Below are 24183 nucleotides of genomic sequence, written 5' to 3' on the forward strand. Positions count from 1 at the left end.
TGCAAGCCACCTCCTGATGAATACAGGATTGAGTTTTGACAATAATGAAAACATGCATATTCAAAGATACATAAAGTATTCATCATCATCATCATCAAATTCCTGCCATGTACCCTCAAGGAGTGTACAGGATATGATAGTACTACATGAAAAAATTACATCATTACTAACTTCCTATCTACAATTTTCCTCCAAATCAGTCTGTTACTTGTCAAGACTCCAACATTATCAGATCTTATATTTCTATCGTCTAAGGCACTTTGTACCGTATCAATCCACCTATATCTTGGTCTTCCTCTGGGTCGTTTTCCTGCCAACCTGGCAGAGAACGCTTGTTTTGCTAATCTTTTCTCTCCCATTCTATTTAAGTGACCATACCACCTGAGATTAGCTCTGCTAACGCATTCCTGGATGCTGACAATGTCAAGTTCTTTCCTAATATCCTCATTTTTAATATGATATTGCCATTGATGTCATCTGTTCACGCCTATAATCTTTCTCAGACTCTCATATCTGCGATCTCTAGTCTTTGGTCAAGTGTTTTACTTCTGACCCAGCTCTCAGATCCATAAGTTAAAACTGGTTTGAACACTGTCTTGTATGCAGCTAATTTAGTGTTCCAACTAATTTCTCACTTATTCCATATGAATTTATTCAATTGACTTCCCACCATACCAGCTTTGCTGATTCTGTTGTCTATTTCCATATTTAATTTACCATCTTCACTAAAAATCATGCCTAAGTAGCTGAAATGCTTTACTTGTTCCACAGGTTCTCCATTCACAACACAGTTGACATTTTCAATGATTCTGCCTATTTTCATTGTCTTTGTCTTTTTATTGCTGACCTTCATACCATATCTATTACAACAGCTATTCAATTTAGTCAGAGAATCTTGCAGACTTGTAGCAGATTTATTTAGAAGTATAACATCATCCGCATAAAGCAAAGAGCTGACATTAACATCTCCAATTTTGATATCATGTTTAATACCACTTTCCTTCATAATGTGATCCATATAGATAATGAATAACAGAGGGGTTAATGTACATCCTAGTCTCACACCAGATTTAACATTAAACCATCTTCCTGTACTTCCTTCAATTCTAACTGCTGACTTACAACTCAAATAAAGACTAAGTATTGCTTGATATAATGCCCCATTGACACCATATAACTGCAGTGTATTGAATAGCTTCTCTCTTGGCACCTTGTCATATGCCTTTTCCAAATCGACAAAACTTAAATACAGATCTTTGTTATATTTCCATGCTTTCTCGACTATTTGTCGCAAAGTGAAGATCTGATCCTGACAGCCTCTATTTGACCTGAATCCAGCTTGTTCTTCACCAAGCTTTTCTTCCACAATTCTTCTCAACCGTTTCTCAAGTATACTTGCATAGATCTCGTCAGGAACACTCAGTAGGGAAATACCTCTGTAATTCTCATATTCAGTTTTATTTCCCTTTTTATATATGGGTACTATGAGAGCTCTACTCCAATCATTGGGAATTCGTCCCTCTGTCCAGACTTTCTGAACTATGCAGTGCAGCCACTGTAAGACTTTTATACCACCATACTTTAGCATTTCTGGTCAAATATCATCTACTCCTGCTGCCTTTCCACATTTCAAGCCTTTGATTGCTTTTTCTACTTCAAGTATGGATATGTATTCCTGACTGCATGCCTGTCAGTGCTTTTTACCACTGTGCTGTCATCACTGCTTGTTTCATTTAGCAGTTTTTCAAAGCAATTACTCCATACTTCAAGGATATCTTTTTCTCCCATTTTCATGTCACCTTTATCATCTCTAACTCCTTTTACAGCACTCTTTCCTCCATTCCTAAGCTTCTTCAACAACCTCCAGAATATTTTGCCACCTTCTTGATATTTATTTTCTATATTCTTACCAAAGTCCTCCCATGACTTTTGTTTAGCTAGTTTTACACAGTGTTTAGAATTCTTGCATTTGTCTCTATATTCTCTAAGAGCACAAGCTGACTTATTTGACAGGAACTTTTGATATGCTTTCTTGTTTTCCTTCACTGCCTCTTTAACTTCCTGTGTCCACCAGGGAGTTCTGATTTTTTTATCCTTGCAGACAACCTCACCACATGCCTCTCTGGCAGAATCAATCAATGTTTTCTTCAGTTTGCCACTGAATCTCCAAGGTTTGATTCCTGTTCTCAAACTCTTTAATTTTTTCTTCAATAATCTTTGTGTATTTTAGTCTACAGTTCACATCTGAGAGCTGCTCAACTTTTATTCGCTTTAAAACTTTCTTACATGTTATTCTTTTCAATATGAAATTCAATTTTATCCAGCTCAAGACTAAATAGTGATTACCTCCAATTTCAAATCCTCTGTACACTGTGGTGTCCTGCACCAGGGAGAAAACATCACTATCAACAATAACATAGTCAATGAGACTTTTCTTATTCCTAGCCTCTTCTCTCCATGTGAATTTGTGCACATTTTTATGTTGGAACATGGTGTTAGTAATAACCAGTTCATGTCCTGAGCAGAAATCCAACAGATATTTGCCATTATTATTAGCTTTGCTCTTTTCTCCAAATTTTCCCAAAATATTTTTGTATGTCTCACAATCATTTCCTACTCTGCTATTTAGATCCTCAACAGGGACCAACTTTTCCCTTTTCATTGTGTCAGTTGCTTTTTCTAAAGCATCAAAAAATTCCTCCACTTCTACCTTAGTAGAACCTTCTGTTGGACCATAGGCACAAATGAGTCTCATTGTCCAGTTCCCCATTCTCATATTTGCCCACATTACTCTACTTGAGACTGACTGCCATTCAAGAAGATTAGCCTCATATTTTGTGTTAAATACTATGGCTACTCCTTCTTTTCCTTGATTGTCATTGCGTGAATATAACATTTTGTATTTATTGCTCAGAAAGATCTCACCAGTTTTGGTCTTTTTTGTTTCAGTCACTCCAATTATGTCGATCTGGTACTTATCTAATTCCTCAGCTAGCTCCATTTCTTTGCCATTCAGGCTTCTTATGTTGATAGTACCGATCTTTAACTCTGATGATGTTGAGTTGGGGTTTGTTTTCAGATTTTGTTCCATTAGCTGACTTTTCGCTGTTCACCCTGGTTCCCTGGCGAAAACAACGGGGGCCTTGTTTAACCGGGTGACGCCCCAGCCGGAATGAAATTTTGTCATGTTATATCATCATTTTTTATTTTGGTTTAACCAATAAGAATACAATTTGGTTGGCTAAATCCCAAATTGCCAGCCCATCCTCGTTCATTCAGTATCCAAGTAGATACCCAACAGGGTGCACTACGAGAAGGTGAGGATTGGACATTAGGTCAGAAGCCCTGGTCGGTTCTCCGCATTCCTTTAAAGGCTATGTGGAGGTCTCCTCTCAGTTATACAGCTTTGACCCTTAAGCACCCCATAAAGTATTCATATAAAGTATTATTATAAATATTCATATAAAGTATTCATATAAAAATTAATAAAACTCATGAAAATTAAGTCATCGTTAATATTTAAAAAAAAAAATGTATTGGATTATTAGGTATTACCAGCGAAACCATTCGGAAACCAGGATCATCAAGCCAAGCAGATATACTAAATCTAATACAGAACTTGAATGACAATCCAAATGTTGATGGTATACTTGTTCAACTTCCTTTACCAAATCACATTAACGAACGTCAAATTTGCAATGCTATTTCTCCTCAGAAGGATGTAGATGGATTTAATGTCGTAAATGTAGGTCGTTTCTGTCAGGATATGAATGCTCTTATTCCATGTACACCTTTAGGAGTAATGGAACTTTTACGGCGTACAGGTAAGAAGCATATTTTATAAATTCTTATTAAGTAGTCCTATTAAAAACACTCAAGTATTTTTATACAAACAGCGAGTTGGTAATGCTATTTCTCCTCAGAAATATGTAGATGGATTTAATGATGTAAATGTAGGTCATTTCTGTCAGGATATGAATGCTCTTATTCCTTGTTTGTATGCCTTTAAGAGTAGTGGAACTTTTACAGTTAAGAACCACACATTATAAATTCCTATTAAGTACTTCTATTAAAAGTATAGAAGAGATGATCCAGAAGTTCAAACACTGTGGCAGTAATGTTTGCTGTCTCCTTCAAAGCAATTACATTATGCATTTTCACCTCTTTAGGCAAGCAGCAAAGTTTTTTTGGATGGATGTCCCATTTTTTTAAATTGAAATAGTTGCAATAAATCTCTACAAATTTCTCATTTTAGAGAAATCTTCAACTTTGAGAGGAGAAAGAATGTACAAGAGCTGCATCTGTAGTATCATATTTATTATTGTTGTTATTAACACCAGACCTCCTTGGAGTCTTAAAGACTCATCACTGGAGGCAAACACTGTTACATACAAGCCCATCAAACCATGCTTTAAACTCATTCAATATCTCTGTATTCATCATAATGTCAGACAAAGCATTCCATTCACCAACTACTCTCCATACAAAGCACCTACTTCTTATGACTCTGCTCACACCCTCCTTATATAACTTCCAGGTATGTCTCCTCTTGTTCTACCTTCTTCCCCATTCTACGAAAAATGTGTTCCACATTAACCTGGTAACAACCCTTTAGCCAACTTAAATGTCTCAATCATGTTCTCTCTCTTCCTCCTATTCAAAAGGTTTTGCAAACTGTGCATTCTCTCAATCTGTCCTTATATTCACAAACTAGTTACAACCTTAGTCAGTCTTTTCTGGACCCTTTCCAAAATATCGTCATCACCATGAAAACCAGGGGACCAAATATGTGCACAATAATCCATATGAGACCCAATCAAGGTCAAGGCCTTATACAGTGAAACCAGAACCTCTTTATTTCTACAAGATAAGATCCTCTACATGAGTGCTTCCCAAACTTATGGATATAAAGGCCCCTTTGGAAAAATTTAAATATTTCACGGCCCCATCGAAAAAAAAATTCGTAATACAGATATATATCATCATCATCAAATTCCTGTCATGTGCCCTCAAGGGGGTGTACAGGATATGATAGTACTACATGAAAAAAATTACATCATTACTAACTTCCTATCTACAATTTTCCTCCAAATCAGTCTGTTACTTGTCAAGACTCCAACATTATCAGATCTTATATTTCTATCATCGAAGGCACTTTGTACCGTATCAATCCACCTATATCTTGGTCTTCCTCTGGGTCGTTTTGCTGCCAACCTGGCAGAGAACACTTGTTTTGCTAATCTTTCCTCGCCTATTCTGTTTAAGTGACCATACCACCTGAGATTAGCTCTGCTAACACATTCCTGGATGCTAACAATGTCAAGTTCTTTCCTAATATCCTCGTTTATAATATGCTATTGCCATTGATGCCATCTGTTCACACCTATAATCTTTCTCAGGACTCTCATATCTGCGGTCTCTAGTCTTTGGTCAAGTGTTTTACTTCTGATCCAGCTCTCAGATCCATAAGTTAAAACTGGTTTGAACACTGTCTTGTATACAGCTAATTTAGTGTTCTGACTAATTTCTCTCTTATTCCATATGAATTTATTCAGTTGACTTCCTACCATACCAGCTTTGCTGATTCTGTTGTCTATTTCTATATTTAATTTACCATCTTTAGTAAAAATCGTGCCTAAGTAGCTGAAATGTTTTACTTGTTCCACAGGTTCTCCATTCACAACACAGTTGACATTTTTCAATGATTCTGCCTATTTTCATTGTCTTTGTCTTTGTATTGCTGACCTTCATACCATATCTATTACAACAGCTATTCAATTTAGTCAGAGAATCTTGCAGACTTGTAGCGGATTTATTTGGAAGTATAACATCATCCGCATAAAGCAAAGAGCTGACATTAACATCTCCAATTTTGATATCATGTTTAATACCACTTTCCTTCATAATGTGATCCATATAGATAATGAATAACAGGGATAATGTACATCCTTGTCTCACACCAGATTTAACATTAAACCATCTTCCTGTACTTCCTTCAATTCTAACTGCTGACTTGCAACTCAAATAAAGACTAAGTATTGCTTGATATAATGCCCCATTGACACCATATAACTGCAAGGTATTGAATAGCTTCTCTCTTGGCACCTTGTCATATGCCTTTTCCAAATCGACAAAACTTAAATACAGATCTTTGTTATATTCCCTTGCTTTCTCAACTATTTGTCGTAAAGTGAAGATCTGATTCTGACAGCCTCTATTTGACCTGAATCCAGCTTGTTCTTCACCAAGCTTTTCTTCCAAAATTCTTCTCAACCGTTTCTCAAGTATACTTGCATAGATCTTGCCAGGAACACTCAGTAGAGAAATACCTCTGTAATTCTCATATTCAGTTTTATTTCCCTTTTTATATATGGGTACTATGAGAGCTCTACTCCAATTATCGGGAATTCATCCCTCTGTCCAGGCCTTCTGAACTATGCAGTGCAGCCACTGTAAGACTTTTATACCTCCATACTTGAGCATTTCTGGTCGAATATCATCTACTCCTGCTGCCTTTACATTTCAGGCTTTGATGCTTTTTCTTCTTCAAGTATGGATATGTATTCCTGACTACATACCTGGTCAGTGTTTTTCACAACTGTGCTGTCATCACTGCTTGTTTCATTAATCAATTTTTCGAAATAATTACTCCATACTTCAAGGATATCTTTTTCTCCTGTTTTCATGTCACCTTTATCATCTCTAATTCCATTTACAGCACTCTTTCCTCCATTTCTGAGCTTCTTCAACAACCTCCAGAATATTTTGCCACCTTCTTGATATTTATTTTCTATATTCTTGCCAAAGTCCTCCCATGACTTTTGTTTAGCTAGTTTTACACAGTGTTTAGCATTCTTGCATTTGTCTCTATATTCTCTAAGAGCACAAGCTGACTTATTTGACAGGAACTTTTGATATGCTTTCTTGTTTTCCTTCACTGCCTCTTTAACTTCCTGTGTCCGCCAGGGAGTTCTGATTTTTTTATCCTTGCAGACAACCTTACCACATGCCTCTCTGGCAGAATCAATCAATGTTTTCTTCAGAGTTTGCCACTGAATCTCCAAGGTTTGATTCATGTTCTCAAACGCTTTCATTTTTTCTTCAATAATCTTTGTGTATTTTAGTCTACAGTTCACATCTGAGGGCTGCTCAACTTTTATTCGCTTTAAAACTTTCTTACATGTTATTCTTTTCAATATGAAATTCAATTTTATCCTGCTCAAGACTAAATAGTGATCACTTCCAATTTCAAATCCTCTGTACACTCTGGTGTCCTGCACCAGGGTGTACAGAAGGATTTGAAAGAGGACATAGTCCATGAGACTTTTCTTATTCCTAGCCTGTTCTCTTCATGTGAATTTGTGCACATTTTTATGTTGGAACATGGAGTAATAACCAGTCCATGTCCTGAGCAGAAATACAACAGATATTTGCCATTATGATTAGCTTTGCTCTTTTCTCCAAATTTTCCCAAAATATTTTTGTATTACTCGCAATCATTTCCTACTCTGCTATTTAGATCCCCAACATTGACCAACTTTTCCTTTTTCATTGTGTCAATTGCTTTTTCTAAAAAAAAAAAAAAAAAGCAAGTGACACAATGAAAAAGGAAAAGGAAAACAATTTCTAAAGCATCAAAAAATTCCTCCACTTCTACCTTAGTAGAACCATAGGCACAAATAAGTCTCATTGTCCAATTCCCCATTCTCATATTTGCCCACATTACTCTACTTGAGACTGCCTGCCATTCAAGAAGATTAGCCTTGTATTTTGTGTTGAATACTATGGCTACTCCTTCTTTTCCTTGATTGTCATTGCCTGAATATAACATTTTGTATTTATTGCTCAGAAAGATCTCACCAGTTTTGGTCTTTTTTGTTTCAGTCACCACTATTATCGATCTGGTACTTATCTAATTCTTCAGCTAGCTCCATTTCTTTGCCATTCAGGCTTCTTACGTTGATAGTACCGATCTTTAACTCTGGTGATGTTGAGTTGGGGTTTGTTTTCAGATTTGTTTCAGTATCTGACTTTTCGCTGTTCGTCCTGGTTCCCTGGCGAAAACAACGGGGGCCTTGTTTAACTGGGCCACCCCCAGCCAGCATGAAATTTTGTCATGTTGTACCATCATTTTTTATTTTGGTTTAACCAATAAGAATACAATTTGGTTGGCTAAATCCTAAATTACTGGCCCATCCTCGTTTGTTCAGTATCCAAGTTAGATACCCAACAGGGTGCACCGCGAGAAGGTTAGGATTGGACATTAGGTCAGAAGCCCTGGTCTGTTCTCCGCATTCCTTTAAAGGCTATGTGGAGGACAGATATATATTATTATAATATTTATTGTATTTATATTCAATACACAAGATTTCCCTAAATTCACAGCGAATATTGCAAAAATCAAATTGAAATATTACATTTTTAGCATGTTACATGCACATTTGACATGGTACACTTAGTCTTAAAACATTTTAAATTTGTTTTCATTATTTCACCCCCCCCCCACCTCAACAAAAACTAATGGCACCCAAGGGGGCCTCGGCCCATAGTTTGGAAAGTGCTGCTCTACATCATTGCCATAATCTGATGTCTTCACACCTTGTGCAGTGTGACATCTGAATTTCAGATTCTTGTCCACCACCACTCCAATGTCTCTTCTCTCCTCACCTTCTTCCAAAATTTCTCTGCCAAATGTACACTTTGTATCTCATTGTTGTCTATTAAATTTCAAAACCTACACTTGGCAATATTGTATTGATAGTTCCATACTGTTGCCTACTCATACAATCTATTCAAGTCCTCCTGTAAGGTGACTACATATGCTTGATTTCTCATCACTCTCCCCAGTTTTGCATCATCTGCAAACAGTTGTATATCACCAGTTAAACCTATCTCAGTATCATTAATATACAAATTAAATAACAATGGTTCCAAAACTGACCCTTTCAACACACCACTAAGTGACGTTCCTCTTTTGTGATAGTCCCTCCATGTACAACTTGCTGATCCACTTGATGAGAAACTGAAGGAAATGATTGTCATACATACAAAAATATTTTGGGAAAATTTGGAGAAAAGAGCAAAGCTAATAATAATGGCAAATACCTGTTGGATTCTGCTCAGGACATGGACTGGTTATTACTAACACCATGTTCCAACATAAAAATGTGAACAAATTCACATGGATAAAAGAGGCAAGGAATAAGAAAAGTCTCATTGACTGTGTTATTGTTGATAGTGATGTTTTCTTCCTGGTGCAAGATACCAGAGTGTACAGAGGGTTTGAAATTGGAAGTGATCACTGTTTAGTCTAGAGCAGGATAAAATTGAATTTCATATTGAAAAGAATAACATGTAAGAAAGTTTTAAAGCGAATAAAAGTTGAGTATGTTAGTCTACAGTTCACAGATGTGAACTGTAGACTAACATACACAAAGATTATTGTGTATCTAAATAACTTTGCAACCTCAACAGATGCTATACTGCACAATCAAGAGAAACATTTAGGTTTTTTCTCCTAACATCCACTTTCAAATTTTCAGTTCCAGAAAACATGTAACAGCTGTTTGTACTACAGACATCAGATACAGAAAATGCTCAACTCATGACAACATTTACAACATTCAATTGGATTGGTTGACACAATAATCAATTATAGGTGCTGGGTGAGCTCGCCTTCCAAGCAGTTTATAAATACTAGAACGCTAAGAATTTGATCCGCTGCACCCTCTTTACATCTTTTCAAAGGTGTATGCATTTTGAAAGCACATCCGGGGTATTAACGCGAATGTGAAGCAATGTTTATGTGTTGAAATGTGCCATCTTTCTTCATGAAGCACTAATGCTTCATTATCCTTGTGAAGAGGGCAATGAAGCATTAGTAGATTGTGTTTAATTTTAGGAATCATGCAAAGTCTGCAAACAATTAGGGGAGTCTTTAACGAGAATAAATGCAAAAATATAATATTGGTGATAATGATATTTTGCGGATGATTAAATATATATATATATATATATATATATATTTTTTTTTTTTTTTTTTTTTTTTTTTTTTTTTTTTTAAGGATTGAATGACTTAAACCGAGAGAAAAGGGAAAAAGGGTTTATTATTATCGTGCAGCTAGTTTCAGCTTTTGACAGCCTTCGTCAGGTGCACATTATAAAAGAAATAACCATTAAACAATGAAGAAACAACTGTAAACATCACGGAAAGTAAATGTATATATTTAACGTTAAAACGTTGCAGTCAACGTATTCAAAGCTGTTCCCTCATTGGCTACGTTGTTAGACGTGCGTGCGTATAGCATCTCGTGAGCGCCAGTATTTGATCAGAGCAGAATGACAGTCTGAAAGGTTGTAGCTTAGGTTGTTTAGATGTGCAGGGTTGAGGATGATTTTCCTAGATTCTATAATCTTTCTCTCCAATTTGTCATGGCAACGAATTTTCCTACAGACGAAGTTCTAATACTACTTAAGGATAAATTATCCAAAAAAATCTTAGCCTTACTTACTCATTGCATCAAGTCTGAATACTTTAAATTTCAGGATCCCATCTATAAACAAAATGATGGTCTTGCTATGGGTAATCCTTTATCTCCTGTACTTGCCAACATTTGGAAAATTTGGAAGTTAAAGCTATCTCTTCATATCCCTTAAAACCAAGAATTTGGAAACGATATGTTGACGACATTTTCCTTATTTGGAGCCATGGCCATGATTCTCTCATGGATTTCCTTGAACATCTCAATGGTCAACACCCAAATATCAAATTTACGGCTGAGTTTGAAGTTAATGGTTCCCTGCCTTTTTTAGACAACAAACTGATCCGTTCTTCAGGAAAAACTAAAAATCTTGATCTACAGGAAACCTACCCACACCAATACATATCTCCATAGTCAATCCCATCATTATTCTCCTCAGAAATTTGGAAGAATTTCTACTTTGGGACATAGAGCTCGCTCTCTTCTTGATGACCCAATTGAACTTCGTAAAGAAATCAATTTTCTTAGATCTACTTTCAGACTAAATGGATATTCTCAAAAAATTACTAAAAAATTCCTATTTAATCCTCATAGTCACCATAATGAAACAATGTAAAAGGCAATATCTCTGTACCATACATAAGCTCTGTTTCTCCAAAATTTGCCAAGGTTCTCAAAAAATACAACATAAGACCTTTATTTACTCCACTTCCAAAAATCCATTCTCTAGTAAGTAAGCCCTCCAAAACCTAGTCATCATAATCTTAAATATCCCGGTGTTTATCAGATCTGGTGTGATTGTGACATTCCTTACTTTGGCCAAACAGATAAGTCAATTGAGTTATGCATTGAGGAGCACAAGAGAGACATTGATTACAAGAGAACACGTGACAGTGCTTTATCTAACCATGTTCTATTTTCGGCCAATTCTGATATAGAAAACCATAGCCATACAATCCTTTGGGACAAATCTAACAACATTTTCCGTTGCCTTGCCGAATTGGAGAGAAAGATTATAGAATCTAGGGAAGTCATCCTCAACCCTGTACATCTAAAAACAAACCTAAGCTACAACCTTTCAGACTGTCATTCTGCTCTGATCAAATACTGGCGCTCACGAGATGCTATACGCACGCATATGTCTAACAGTGTAACCAATGAGGGAACAGCTTTGAATACGTTGACTGCAACGTTTTAACGTTAATATATACATTTACTTTCCGTGATGTTTACAGTTGTTTCTTCCATGTTTAATGGTCATTTCTTTTATAACGTGCACCTGACGAAGGCTGTCAAGAGCTGAAACTAGTTGTGTGATAATAATAAACCTTTTTTTTTCCTTTTCTCTCGGTTTAAGTCATTCAATTCTTTTTAAAAATATGTATAACAACCGAGTAAATCAATCTCCATACACACACACACACATATATATATATATATATATATATATATATATATATATATAATATAACTAGCACTTTGAATGCTGAAGTGCATGCCAAAAGACAATTCTATCTTTATGCTAAAATGATATCTTTAAATGCCGATACTCACTAATCATATTATCCAAATAATTAATTTGGACAACTGATTAGCACAAAGAACAAAATTTATTGATGGCTTCTTTTTGTCATCAGTGGAAATATGTATTGATTCCTGTGCACAAATAAAACCTGCTGTTGCCCTGGGAACATGAAACTATATTTCTTTGATGTAGATATTTTTTTTTCACTAGGCCACAAAGTAATTACACTTTCCAAGGAATTATAAGAGTATAACAGTTGTCTCAGGACTTCGTGATGCAAAGCATACTTCCTTTCAGACATGTATACGGCTATGTATTATGGGAAGTGTCACCACCCAGACTAGTTTCAACCTTTATTGAAGTCTCATCACTGCGGCCTCAACACAAAGGGATTCAAGGGTTGAATTAATACAGAAGCCAATATTTTCTATAAACACGAGTATAATTTACTTTGTAAGTGAAAAAACTTTCTACATCTCTGATCCTGAGTATTTTAACCACGTTACCGGCCAGGACGTACAGGGTGTTCGGGATAAATTTGACAGTTTCGTAAGGAAAAAGAAAATCTTCTTTGTATCTATTAAATTTAATGAATTGACAAAAAAACATTACAGGCAGAGTTAATTACAATACTATCAACAAGATTTACTCAAAATAACCACCATTAGCATCGATCACAGCTTCAATTCTGCTTCGGAACCTCGAACAAGCTGATGCTACAGTCTCCCTGGGAAGGGCCGCAAAAACTGTTTTAATTTTATCCATTAACTGGGCTTTTGTATTACTGGAAGTGCGATTGGTGTCTTTTTCAACTGCGCCCCATACAAAATAATCCATGGGGTTAAGGTCTGGGGAGTTTGGAGGCCAAACATTTGGACTGGTGAAGTCGTAGAAATTTTCAGACAACCATTTTTGACTTTTCCCAGAGGTGTGGCAAGGGGCCGAATCCTGCTGCCATACATACGGCCTACCATTGGCTACCCTTGTTATCCAGGGCTTGACTACAGTTAGCAACTCCATGAACAAAGTCCGAATTCCAATGCCAGGGTTCTTCAACACCTGTTCCTGCAGATTTGCGAGGAATTCTGCTGTACGAACGCAATCAGATCGTCTGCTAGGGATCTTTCTTCTTGCTACATCCTCGTAGTCACCATTGCAAGTCTCTAGTTCATGCCTGATTGTTTTTACTGTATTCAGGGAGCATTGGGCAGCAGTCGTAATATCCTTATTTTGATGGCGGGCACGAATCATCATGATACAAGTTATTCTCTTCCATGATTCAGGTGGGTTCCAGCTATCCATCCTTTCTGACATCTTGTATATGAATGAAGAAGGGTCCAAACTTTTAAATGAAGAGAAGTGTGTGTTAATACATGTAACTTACGGAAAAATATAATTAATTATAAATATGTCAAATTTATCCCGAACACCCTGTATATATACGTCCAAGTTTTCATGGATGCAAAGTGCATTAAAATTGTATTACCATTGATATTACATTGAAATATATGATGGATACGAAGCACATGAAAATGCGTATTTGATTCATAATGGCCAGTAAGGTGGTTAATAATCATATGTCACTTTTTTTCTACTTGTATATGGAAAATATGGATTTCTGCATTAATTCAACATTGGTATCCCTCTGGGTCCAGCACCTACTGATGAGATTGCAATAAATGTCCAAAGTGGTCTGTTACCCTTCTCATAATGCACAGCAGTATACACATCCAGAAGGATGTGTATTTTGCATTATGGGAGACAGTTGATGTGAAGTCAGTAGCCTCTATTGACTTCACATCAACTTCAAAGTAATATAAATTGCTCTGAAGCGCAATACAACAGAAAAGATAAAAGAAACAAATATTACCAATATTTCTTCTTTAGCTGCCAAGGTATTCTCATAGTTGGACCAGTCACAATGTGTGATTACAAAGGTACATATGCAAAAATGAGTAAGAGGCAAAATATACAAGCTGGTTCCTGATGTTCTGAGTGTGCCTTATGAATGAAGTAAAGAGTAACTAATTTTGTGTTGTTTTTGGCAGAAGATAAGAATCTCCCTAATGTTTGACAGTTTCTTATGGTCAAATTTATTATAAGTAGGTAGGGCATATGCTGATTACCAGAATAGTCTTTCACTTTGGAACCAACATCCTTTTAGGGTTTTGGGTTTCTGTGACTTACTGCATGAAGGATGTTGAACACGTAACTTACTGGTGTTTTTTCCAATTGTAAGTTATGGAGTTATGTTTTTTTTTTCTTTTTTTGTTTTTTCTATCTGCAGAATTGCTCATAATTAATAAATTTATTGTTATTATTATTATTATTTGACACCTCTAGAGAGTCCAAAGACTCATCGAGGGAGGGCACCTGCTCTACAACTCTGTCTCTACCAGTTGAATCCACCAACTGACCACAACTACACCAACACCATCTACCGCCGACCACCACCACTAGTATTTCCACAGACAATCACAAACATCCATGCCCACGGCAGGATTCGAACCTGCACCCTTTTGGCTGGAGAGTGGATACGCTAACCACTCGGCCAACCAGGCTGTATATTGGCAAAAGATCCTTTACTCTTACTATACTAATAATAGCTGGATTTTATCTTTAGAAGATTGGATAAAGGAGACTAGTTTGAATACTGATTTTAATGTTTTTGTATTTAAGGGTTTCCCCCCCCCCTTAAGTTTGCTCATTTAAAAAAAAACTGGCTACTGTTTTAGTTTAGTTACATTTCAGAAAAAACAGCTAAGGGCATGAAGCCAGTGATTACGTGCATTCTTCTGGCTAATTTGCTTGTTTGTGGTATAAAAAAACACTGGTTTCTTGGAACAAAAGTCCTGCCCCTTCTGTATGAAACCAGATAACTTGCCTTAATTTGAAAAAAAAAAGTCTTCATGAAGATTTCTCTTAGGCTAAATTTGAGCTAGGTATTTCCTACAAAAAGGCAATTGTCAATATGTTATTGCTAATGAAGGCACAATACTTTTTTTGTTTGTTTGTTTAGTGGTCTGTATGTTTATAGTGCATTCTATTAGAAGGTAGTGGTTAATAATCCTTTTTTTATTTTGTAGGATTGATTGTCTCCATTTCTATTGAAACAATTTAAAATGTACTCTAATTCATTTTGGGGTGTTATGCCATTGGAGCAAATGGCAAAAATGTTTTCATTAGATTATTTCTTGCCATTTATACTTTTCCTTAAGATTGGATGCTTTGTGTAAAACGTAACCTTGCATTGTCATGCAATGCAAGGTTTCCAACCTGTGTAATTCTTCTTTTTTGATTGAAGTTATATTTGGCAGAACAAGAACAAGAACACCAGAAACAGAAAATAAACATATGTTTTTATACTGAATCTAGCTTTCCAATGACACAAAGGTGGAAATTTGTGCATGCAGAACTTTTGAAATTACCCTCATATATCCCATGACTTGGTGGTTTAATTATGTGACACTTGCATAGGAAAGAAGCTATTGGTCAAACCTTGTCTTATGTATGAAGAAATTTATCAGGCATTTTTCATTCTGGTTCATATTTTAATTAATCTTAACAACCCCACACATGAGAGACTACAAAACATGTACACAACTGTGGTTGGGCAAGTGGTTAAAGTTTTCTTCTGTTTGAATGGAAATAGACATTAAGTTTTTTTGGAGGTTAAGGAGGTTATGGATATTATTTATTTGCAGAAGGATTGGTCAGAGGTATAATTCAGTCCAAGAAGATTTGTTCATTTGTTCTCGTAACAAGGCTTTTTCCAACCGGGCATAAATACGGAAAAAGCCTGCCTTGTTACGAGAACAAATCCACGAGGCACGTTAAAATTTAGCATCCACCCAAGCCAAAGTTCTACAACTTAAATTTGAGTTTTCCGACTACGTTATTTCAGAAATTTGGGAGATTCTAGACTGGATCACCGACGACTTGGCCAAGCACTTATTACTGAAAAACAAAGAAAAATTAGTAATGAAATTTCAAGCCCTACAACAACAGAAAAGCACACAACCATCAAGATGCCATTACGAAAGGAACAGCCAATCACAAACCGACATCATAAGGAGCAGCCAATCGCCCACAAACAATGTTAGGCACAACCAACCACCATCGGATCACTGCTTGGTTATCAACCAATCAAACCACAATCTCACCCAAGGTGAACTCTTGCTGCTAAAGAAAGGTTTGAACTACGCCATTGCTCTGAGGTCAGTAAACAAACTTGATATCGTGTATCATATCGAGAGAGGTTTAAGATCCCTCCCCACCATTTTGGCTGATAAAATACGAATGGAAGCATCGTGTATACTAAATTCAAACAAAAAACTAAGCACCAACTTAAACAAAACCGAAAATCTAGCCCTTAAATCCTTAAAAAATAACCAAGACATTATAATCACGAAAGCAGATAAAAGCAATGCCACTGTCCTTTTAGACTGTACAACATACATTGAAAAAATGAACCATTTAATATCGGACCACAACACCTACCAAATGCTAAACTACAACCCCACAAAACGTAACAAAAAGAAAACAACTGAATTAATCAAATCTGTCCACACATGCCCTGAAGAAACAACAAAATAATTAATACCTCAGTATGCCCGTGCGCCCAGAATTTATGGCCTGCCAAAAATACACAAATCAGGCACACCGCTTTGTCCGATTGTTGAAGGAATTGACAGCCCAGATTATCACTTAGCCAAAAAATTAGCTGCCACACTCAAGGAATTGGTATGTCAGTCCCCTTCCTACATAAAAAATACACAACATTTCATTAAAGAATTAAAAACATTACACTCAACGACCAAGATTTATTAGTCAGCTTTGACATAATTTCCCTTTTCACCAATGCCCCAATCAATGACACGATCTTGCTCCTACAGAACATATTTCCACATGACATCATGGTCCTCTTTGCCCACGTACTCCACTCTGGATATTTCGTGTGGCAAAACAATTTTTACCTTCAAAAAGAAGGTACAGCCATGGGCTCACCACTTTCTCTCCCCCTCTCCCCATAGCTAACTTTTATATGGAAGACTTTGAACAACGTGCTCTAGAGACAGCATGTCTAAAGCCCAAAATTTGGCTCAGATATGTCAACGATATTTTTGCCATTTGGCCCCACAGCCACGAAGCTCTAAATACATTCCTTAGCCACCTAAACAAACAACACAAACGTATCCAATTCACCATTGAAGAGAAAAAAAACAACTCTCTTCCTTTCCTAGACACATTTTCCCTCTGGCTGTCTCTCCTTCTCAGTTTACTGCAAACCTACACACACAGGCCAACACATACACAAAAATTCTTATCACCACCCAACACAAAAACTAGCTGTCATAAGCACTCTTAAACACATAGCCCTAACTATTTGTTCTAATGAACAGGCTCTAAACCAGGAATACAAGATCATCAACCAAACATTTATCAAAAATGGATACAGTAAAAAAAAACTATTCACAAGATCCTCCATAAAGATGCCGGTAAGAACAAAAAAGATTTCAAGAATGCTATTGCCATTCCTTATGTTAGAGGCATTTCTGAAAAAATAGAACACTTCACAAATACAAACATTAAAACCATCTTTAAACCCCCAAATAAGTTAAGACACCTACTCAGTTCTTCTAAAGATCCTCTTCCACACCTAGCCCACCCAGGGGTATACAAAATACAATGCACATGTAACATACCATACATAGGGGAAACAGGGCGAACTATCCCAATCAGACAAGACGAACACAAATGACACATTAAATACCTCCATTTTGGTAAAACCGGCCTTTCTGACCACGCACTCCAAACATACCACAGAATTGATTCGAAAAATACCAAGTCCCTACACCGCACCAAAACCTGGTTTGAGAGAAAATTTAAAGTCATGTGAAATGCTCAAACACAAACCAAATCTCAACAAAAATGATGGCCTAACTATTTCAAGAATGTGGAGGACCCATCTACAACCTGTATAACAACCTAAACTAGCCATAGAAAAATCCCACTACAAGAAGACAACCTGGTGAAGTGTTTGTAACATTCAACAGCAACTGAAAGAAATCATATTATAACAATCAGAACTATCCAGAAGAATATTAATACATGAGGACTTTAGCAGTTTATTGTAGTTGTATTTATTTATTATTTTTTTTATATATATATCATTTTATTTATTTATTTTTTTATTTTTATCACTAGAGGTCAGGCTAGGGAAAAGGATTTATTAACTACGTAGATTTAGTTTATCGGTATACAGGGTATGAGCATGTAGCTTGGTTCCTTATACACTTGTATTCTTCCGATGATGACCTCGATACAGGGGTCGAAACGTCAAGTTTTATTTTATTAGTAATTAATAAAATAATCTGTTCAACATGTGTGTTTTTGTGTCCCTAAATTTACAAATATGAGTGCTGATCACCGTGTAACCTTAAAAGAAAGAATAAAAGAGTTTTATAAAGAATTAAAATTGAGCTGCTTTCAGAGGTGAACTATAAACTCAAACATACAAAGATTATTGAGAAAAAAATGAAAAGGTTTGAAGATGAGAATCAAAATTTGGAGACCCATTGGCAAACTCTACAAAAAAAATTGATCGATGAAAGAAGATGTGGTAAAGTTGTCTACAAGGATAGAAAAATCAGAACACCACGGTGGACTCAGGAAGTTAAAGAAGTCATAATAGAAAAGAAGAAAGCATATTGAAAGTTCCTAGGAAATAAACACATGCTCTAAAAGAAGACAGAGAAAAAATGTAAAAAAGCAAAATTGTGTGTGAAAGCAGCTAAACAAAAGTCATGAGAAAAATATAGAAGATAAATACCACAAAGGTGGTAAAATGTTTCAGTGGCTATTGAAAAAAAGTCTAGGAATAGAGGAATGAGTATTGTTAAAGGAATCAGAGATGATAAAGGTGACAGTAAAACTGTAGATAATGATGTCCAAAGTAATCACTATGAAGGATTACTTATTGAAATAAGAAGCGACAGAACAAATATTAGTACTTGTAGTAGAAAAAAGCCATCAAAAATCTGAAGATTGAAAAGGCAGCAAGTGCTGGAGTAGGTGACAGTTGATGTGAAGTGCTCAAATATGAGGGTTTTACAATGGCTACACTTAATAATTCAGATGGCCTGGTCAGAGGGTCAAATTGGTCCAGATGATTGGAGTAAACCCCTCATAGTATTTAGATTGAGATTTTTTCCATAAAAAGGGAAATAAAACTGAATGGGAAGATTACAGAGAAACTTCTTTACTGAGTGTTTTAAGTAAGATTTATGCAAGCATTCTTTGGAAGAGGCTAAGCAAAATTTTGCAACAGAAACTTGGAGGGAAAACAAGTTAGGTTCAGGTCAAATAGAGTTATCAGGTTTCAGATTTTCCTTTTAAGACAAATAATTGAGAAATCATGGGAATATAACCAGGATCTGTATTTCAATTTTATAAATCTGAAAAAGGCATATGACAAGGTACCAAGAGAAAAGCTGTTCAAAATGCTACAATTATGGTGTGTATCAAATGCATTGCTTGATATAATGTAATTTATATTGAATAAAACAGCTTATGTTTGACTTGTAAGTCAGCTGTTATAATTAAAGGAAGTACAAAGATGGTTTGATATTAAATGAGATTTGATACAAGGGTGCACATTATCTCCACTGTTATTCATCATCTGTGTGGATCACATTATGAAGAAAAATGACATTAGGCATGATATCAAAATTGGAGATATTCAACTCAGGAGATGTGAGAGATTTTATGCAGATGATGTTATAATATGAAATAAATCTAATAGAAGTCTGCAGGATTCTGTAACTTAATTATATAATAGCTAATAAATTCAGTATAAATACACCCAAACCAGGGAAAGATCCAAATGATGTGAAAAATATACGACCTATCTCCTTGCTTTGCTCCACCTTTAAGCTCTTTAAAAGAATTTCACCACTCATCGAAAGAGCACTCCCGATTGAACAAGCTGGCTTCGGGTCAGGAAGAAGTTGCTGTGACCAGGTCTGCCCTGACAACATAGATTGAAGCAGGCTTCCAAAAGAAACTTAAATCTGGGCCACTTTCATTGACCTAACATCAGCTTATACAGTCTAGATCAGGGGCCCTCCTCCTAAAGCTAGGAAATATGATAAGGTGCAAAAAAACTTTCCAGCTTTTTGAATCCATTCTCTCCATTGGCAGAAAAAAAGAGCAGGCCCAGATTCCTTCAGAACAGTCTCCCTCAGGGCTCTGTGTTATCCCCCTTTACTTTTTAACATCTACGTGTACGACTTCCCACATACCCTCAAGCAAGTATATGTATGCTGATGCAATCCTACATCAATCTACCTCCTTTGCCAACCTGGAATCAACCTTGAACACAGACCTGAACATCCTGGAAGAGTACTTCAAGCCAAATCCAACAAAAACTGTGTTCACAGTCACCTGAACAATGCAGAGGCGAATCGGCACCGCAACCTTTCTTTCTGTAGAAAAATGGTAGAACACGAGCCTCACCCAAAATACCTTGGAGTGAGCCTGGACAGAAGCCTAACCTATAAAAGGCACATCACCAACCTGTCTAACAAAATTAAAATGAGAAACAATATCATTTCAAGGCTTGCTGGAACAACCTGGGGTTGCGATGCAGAAGTCCTAAGTTCGTCTGCACTAGCCCTCGCATTCTATGCCGCAGAATATTGTGCACAACTGTTCCCTGTCTGGGAAAGAAGTGCACACACTAACATTACAGACACCCAGCTAAACTCTACCATGTGCACAATTAGTGGGAAGTGAGAAGCACCACTCTCTCCTGGTTGCCTGTCCTATCTAACATTGCTCCACCAAACATATGGAGAAGACAAACCTTAATTAAAGAATTTAATAAAATAATGAGCAACCCACTCCTGCCCCTGCACCAGACTCTCATAAATCCACCTAGTCTTCGCCTAAAATCTAGAAAGCCTTTCTGGTCCATTGACGATCTCTCTTCAGCTGCCCTGCCATCAACACCTGACATGTGGAGAGGATACTGGTCCAACAATCTCCCAACAAATGGCTTCCTGGTAGAAGATCCCTGTGCTCTGCAGCCTGGTTTTGCTCTTTCCAGGAAGATTTGGTCATCAATCAACAGCATCAGAACTAACCAGGGCTGTTAGATTGTTCTCCCGTGGCTCAGACGATTACTCATATTGTGAATGACTGCTCAAGGTGCCAGTTTCACGGTGGTGGTCTACATGACATCCACAAGGTGACAGATGAGGCCTTGGATTGGCTTTCCAACTGGACATTGACCTGTAGCTGTTCTGTATTCCTTTTGCCATAAGAATAAATAAATAAATTCAGTATGAAAATCAATAATAAAAGACAGACTCTGAAAACAGTCAGGAACACTGAGAACATCAACTGTATCCTGAATGGAGAACCTATAGAGCAAGTAAAGTATTTCAGCTGTTTAAGCACAACTGTTAATGAAAATGGCAAACTAAATATGGAAAGAGACAACAGAAAAAATCAGGTATGGTAGGGAGTCAACTGAACCATTTTCCATAAATTTATATGGAATAAGAGAGAAATTTAACAAAACACTAAACTATTTATAGAAGGTAGTGTTCAAACCAATTTTAGCTTATGGATCTGAGAGCTTGATTAGAAATGAAAGACTTGATCAAAGACATACCACAGGTATGTGAGTTCTGAGAAAGGTTAGAGGAGTAAACATATAGCATCAAGTAGAGCTAATCTAAGGTAGTATGGCAAGATTAGCAAAACAAGTCTTTCTTTCTTTCTTTTTGAGGATGGGCAGGAGAAAGACCCTGAAGAAGACCAAGATATAGGTGGTTTGTTGTAAAAAAAAAAAAAAAAAACCTTAGAAGACAAAATATAAGATCTGATGAAACTGGTATCTTGATAGTTTTTGGTGCAGAAAATATTAGGAATCATGCTAGCAGTGATTCCTAATATAACAATGTAAGGCTGCCAGATGAAAAATAATCAACATATGAGGAAAATATGCACTTAATTTGAATAAATAATAGAATATTCCTTTGAGGCATGTTGGATATGGCTTAACCCCCCCCCCCAAAAAAAAAATATAGTAGGTGCCACCGATGCTCCATGCTACAAGTTATCAAAACAGCTGGCAAACTTTCTCACCCCCCCCCTCACTGGACTTACCACATACTATATAAAAAACTCGACCCATTTTAAAACCTTGATTGAAAGTCATCATCATCAAATTCCTGATATATACCCTCAAGGGATGTACAGGATATGATAGTACTACATGAAAAATTACATAATTACTAACTTCCTATCAACAATTTTCCTCCAAATCAGTCTGTTACCTGTCAAGATTCCAACATTATCAGATCTTATATTTCTATCGTCTAAGGCACTTTGTACCGTATCAATCCACCTATATCTTGGTCTTCCTCTGGGTCTTTTTCCTGCCAACCTGCAGAGAACACTTATTTTGCTAATCTTTCCTCTCCCATTCTCTTTAAGTGACCATACTACCTGAGATTAGCTCTGCTAATGTATTCCTGGATGCTGACAATATCAAGTTCTTTCCTAATATCCTCATTTTTAATATGATATTGCCATTGATGCCATCTGTTCATGCTCTTAATCTTTCTCAGGACTCTCATATCTGTGGTCTCTAGTCTTTGGTAAAGTGTTTTACTTCTGACCCAGCTTTCACATCTATAAGTTAAAATTGTCTTGTATACAGCTAATTTAGTGTTTTGGCTAATTTCTTTCTTATTCCATATAAATTTATTCAGTTGAATTCCTACCATACCAGCCTTGTTGATTCTGTTGTCTATTTCCATGTTTAATTTACCATCTTCACTAAAAATCGTTTATGTTTTACCCAGTTTTCAGGCCTATAAGTTAAAATCGGCTTGAATACTGTCTTGTTGACAGTATTCAAGTGACTTCCTACCATACCAGCTTTGTTGATTCTGTTGTCTATTTCCATATTTAATTTACCATCTTTACTAAAAATCGTGCCTAAGTAGCTGAAATGTTTTGCTTGTTCTATAGGTTTTCCATTCACAATGCAGTTGATATTTTCAATGTTTCTGCCTATTTTCATTGTCTTGTTGTTGCTGACCTTCATACCATATCTATTACAACAGTTATTCACTTTAGTCAGGGAATCTTGCAGACTTGTAGCAGATTTATTTAGAAGTATAACATTGTCTGCATGAAGCAAAGAGCTGACATTAACATCTCCAATTTTGATATCTGGTTTAATACCACTTTCCTTCATAATGTGATCTATATAGATAATGAATAACAGATATGATAATATACATCCTTGTCTGATACTAGATTTAACATTAAACCACCTTCCTGCACTTCCTTCAGTTCTAATAGCTGACTTACAACTCAAATAAAGACTATTGCCTGATATAATGCCCCATTGACACAATATAACTATATTGTTTTCAAAGCTTCTCTCCTGGAACCTTGTCATATGCCTTTTCCAGATCTACAAAACTTAAATACAGATGTTTGTTATATTCCCATGATTTCTCAACTATCAGTCGTAAAGTGAAAATCTGATCCTCGCAGCCTCTATTTGGCCTGAATCCAGCTTGTTCTTCACCAAGCTTCTCTTCCACTATACTTGAGAAATGGTTGAGAAGGATTGTGGAAGAGAAGCTTGATGCATATATCTTACCAGGAACACTCAGTAGAGAAATACCTCTGTAATTCTCACATTCAGTTTTATTTCCCTTTTTATATATGGCTACTATGAGAGCTGTACTCCAAATATCTGGAATTTGTCCCTCTGTCCAGGCCTTCTGAACTATGCAGTGCAGCCACTGTAAGACTTTTATACCTCCATACTTGAGCATTTCTGGTCGAATATCATTTACTCCTGCTGCCTTTACATTTCAGGCTTTTGATGGCTTTTTCTACTTCAAGTATGGATATGTATTCCTGACTACATACCTGGTCAGTGTTTTTCACCACTGTGCTGTCATCACTGCTTGTTTCATTAAGCAATGTTTAGAAGTAATTACTCCATACTTCAAGGATATCTTGTTCTCCTGTTTTCATGTCACCTTTATCATCTCTAATTCCATTTACTCCACTCTTTCCTCCATTTCTGAGCTTCTTCAACAACCTTCAGAATATCTTGCCACATTCTTGATATTTATTTTC

General features: G+C 36.3%; 1 protein-coding gene across 1 annotated transcript in view; it reads left to right on the forward strand.

The window, feature by feature from the left end:
- Positions 1-24183, forward strand: part of Nmdmc (NAD-dependent methylenetetrahydrofolate dehydrogenase) — a 140493-nt gene that overhangs the window by 29786 nt on the left and 86524 nt on the right. Inside the window, exon 3 of the mRNA XM_090403339.1 lies at positions 3549-3824. Coding sequence (XP_090259465.1) covers positions 3549-3824 — 276 coding nt within the window. The remainder of the gene's footprint in view (positions 1-3548; positions 3825-24183) is intronic.

Source organism: Typopeltis vanoorti, chromosome 14, assembly GCF_054136105.1.
Source record: "Typopeltis vanoorti isolate ZY-2024b chromosome 14, IOZ_Tvanoo_1.0, whole genome shotgun sequence".
Classification (NCBI taxonomy): Eukaryota; Metazoa; Arthropoda; class Arachnida; order Uropygi; family Thelyphonidae; genus Typopeltis; species Typopeltis vanoorti.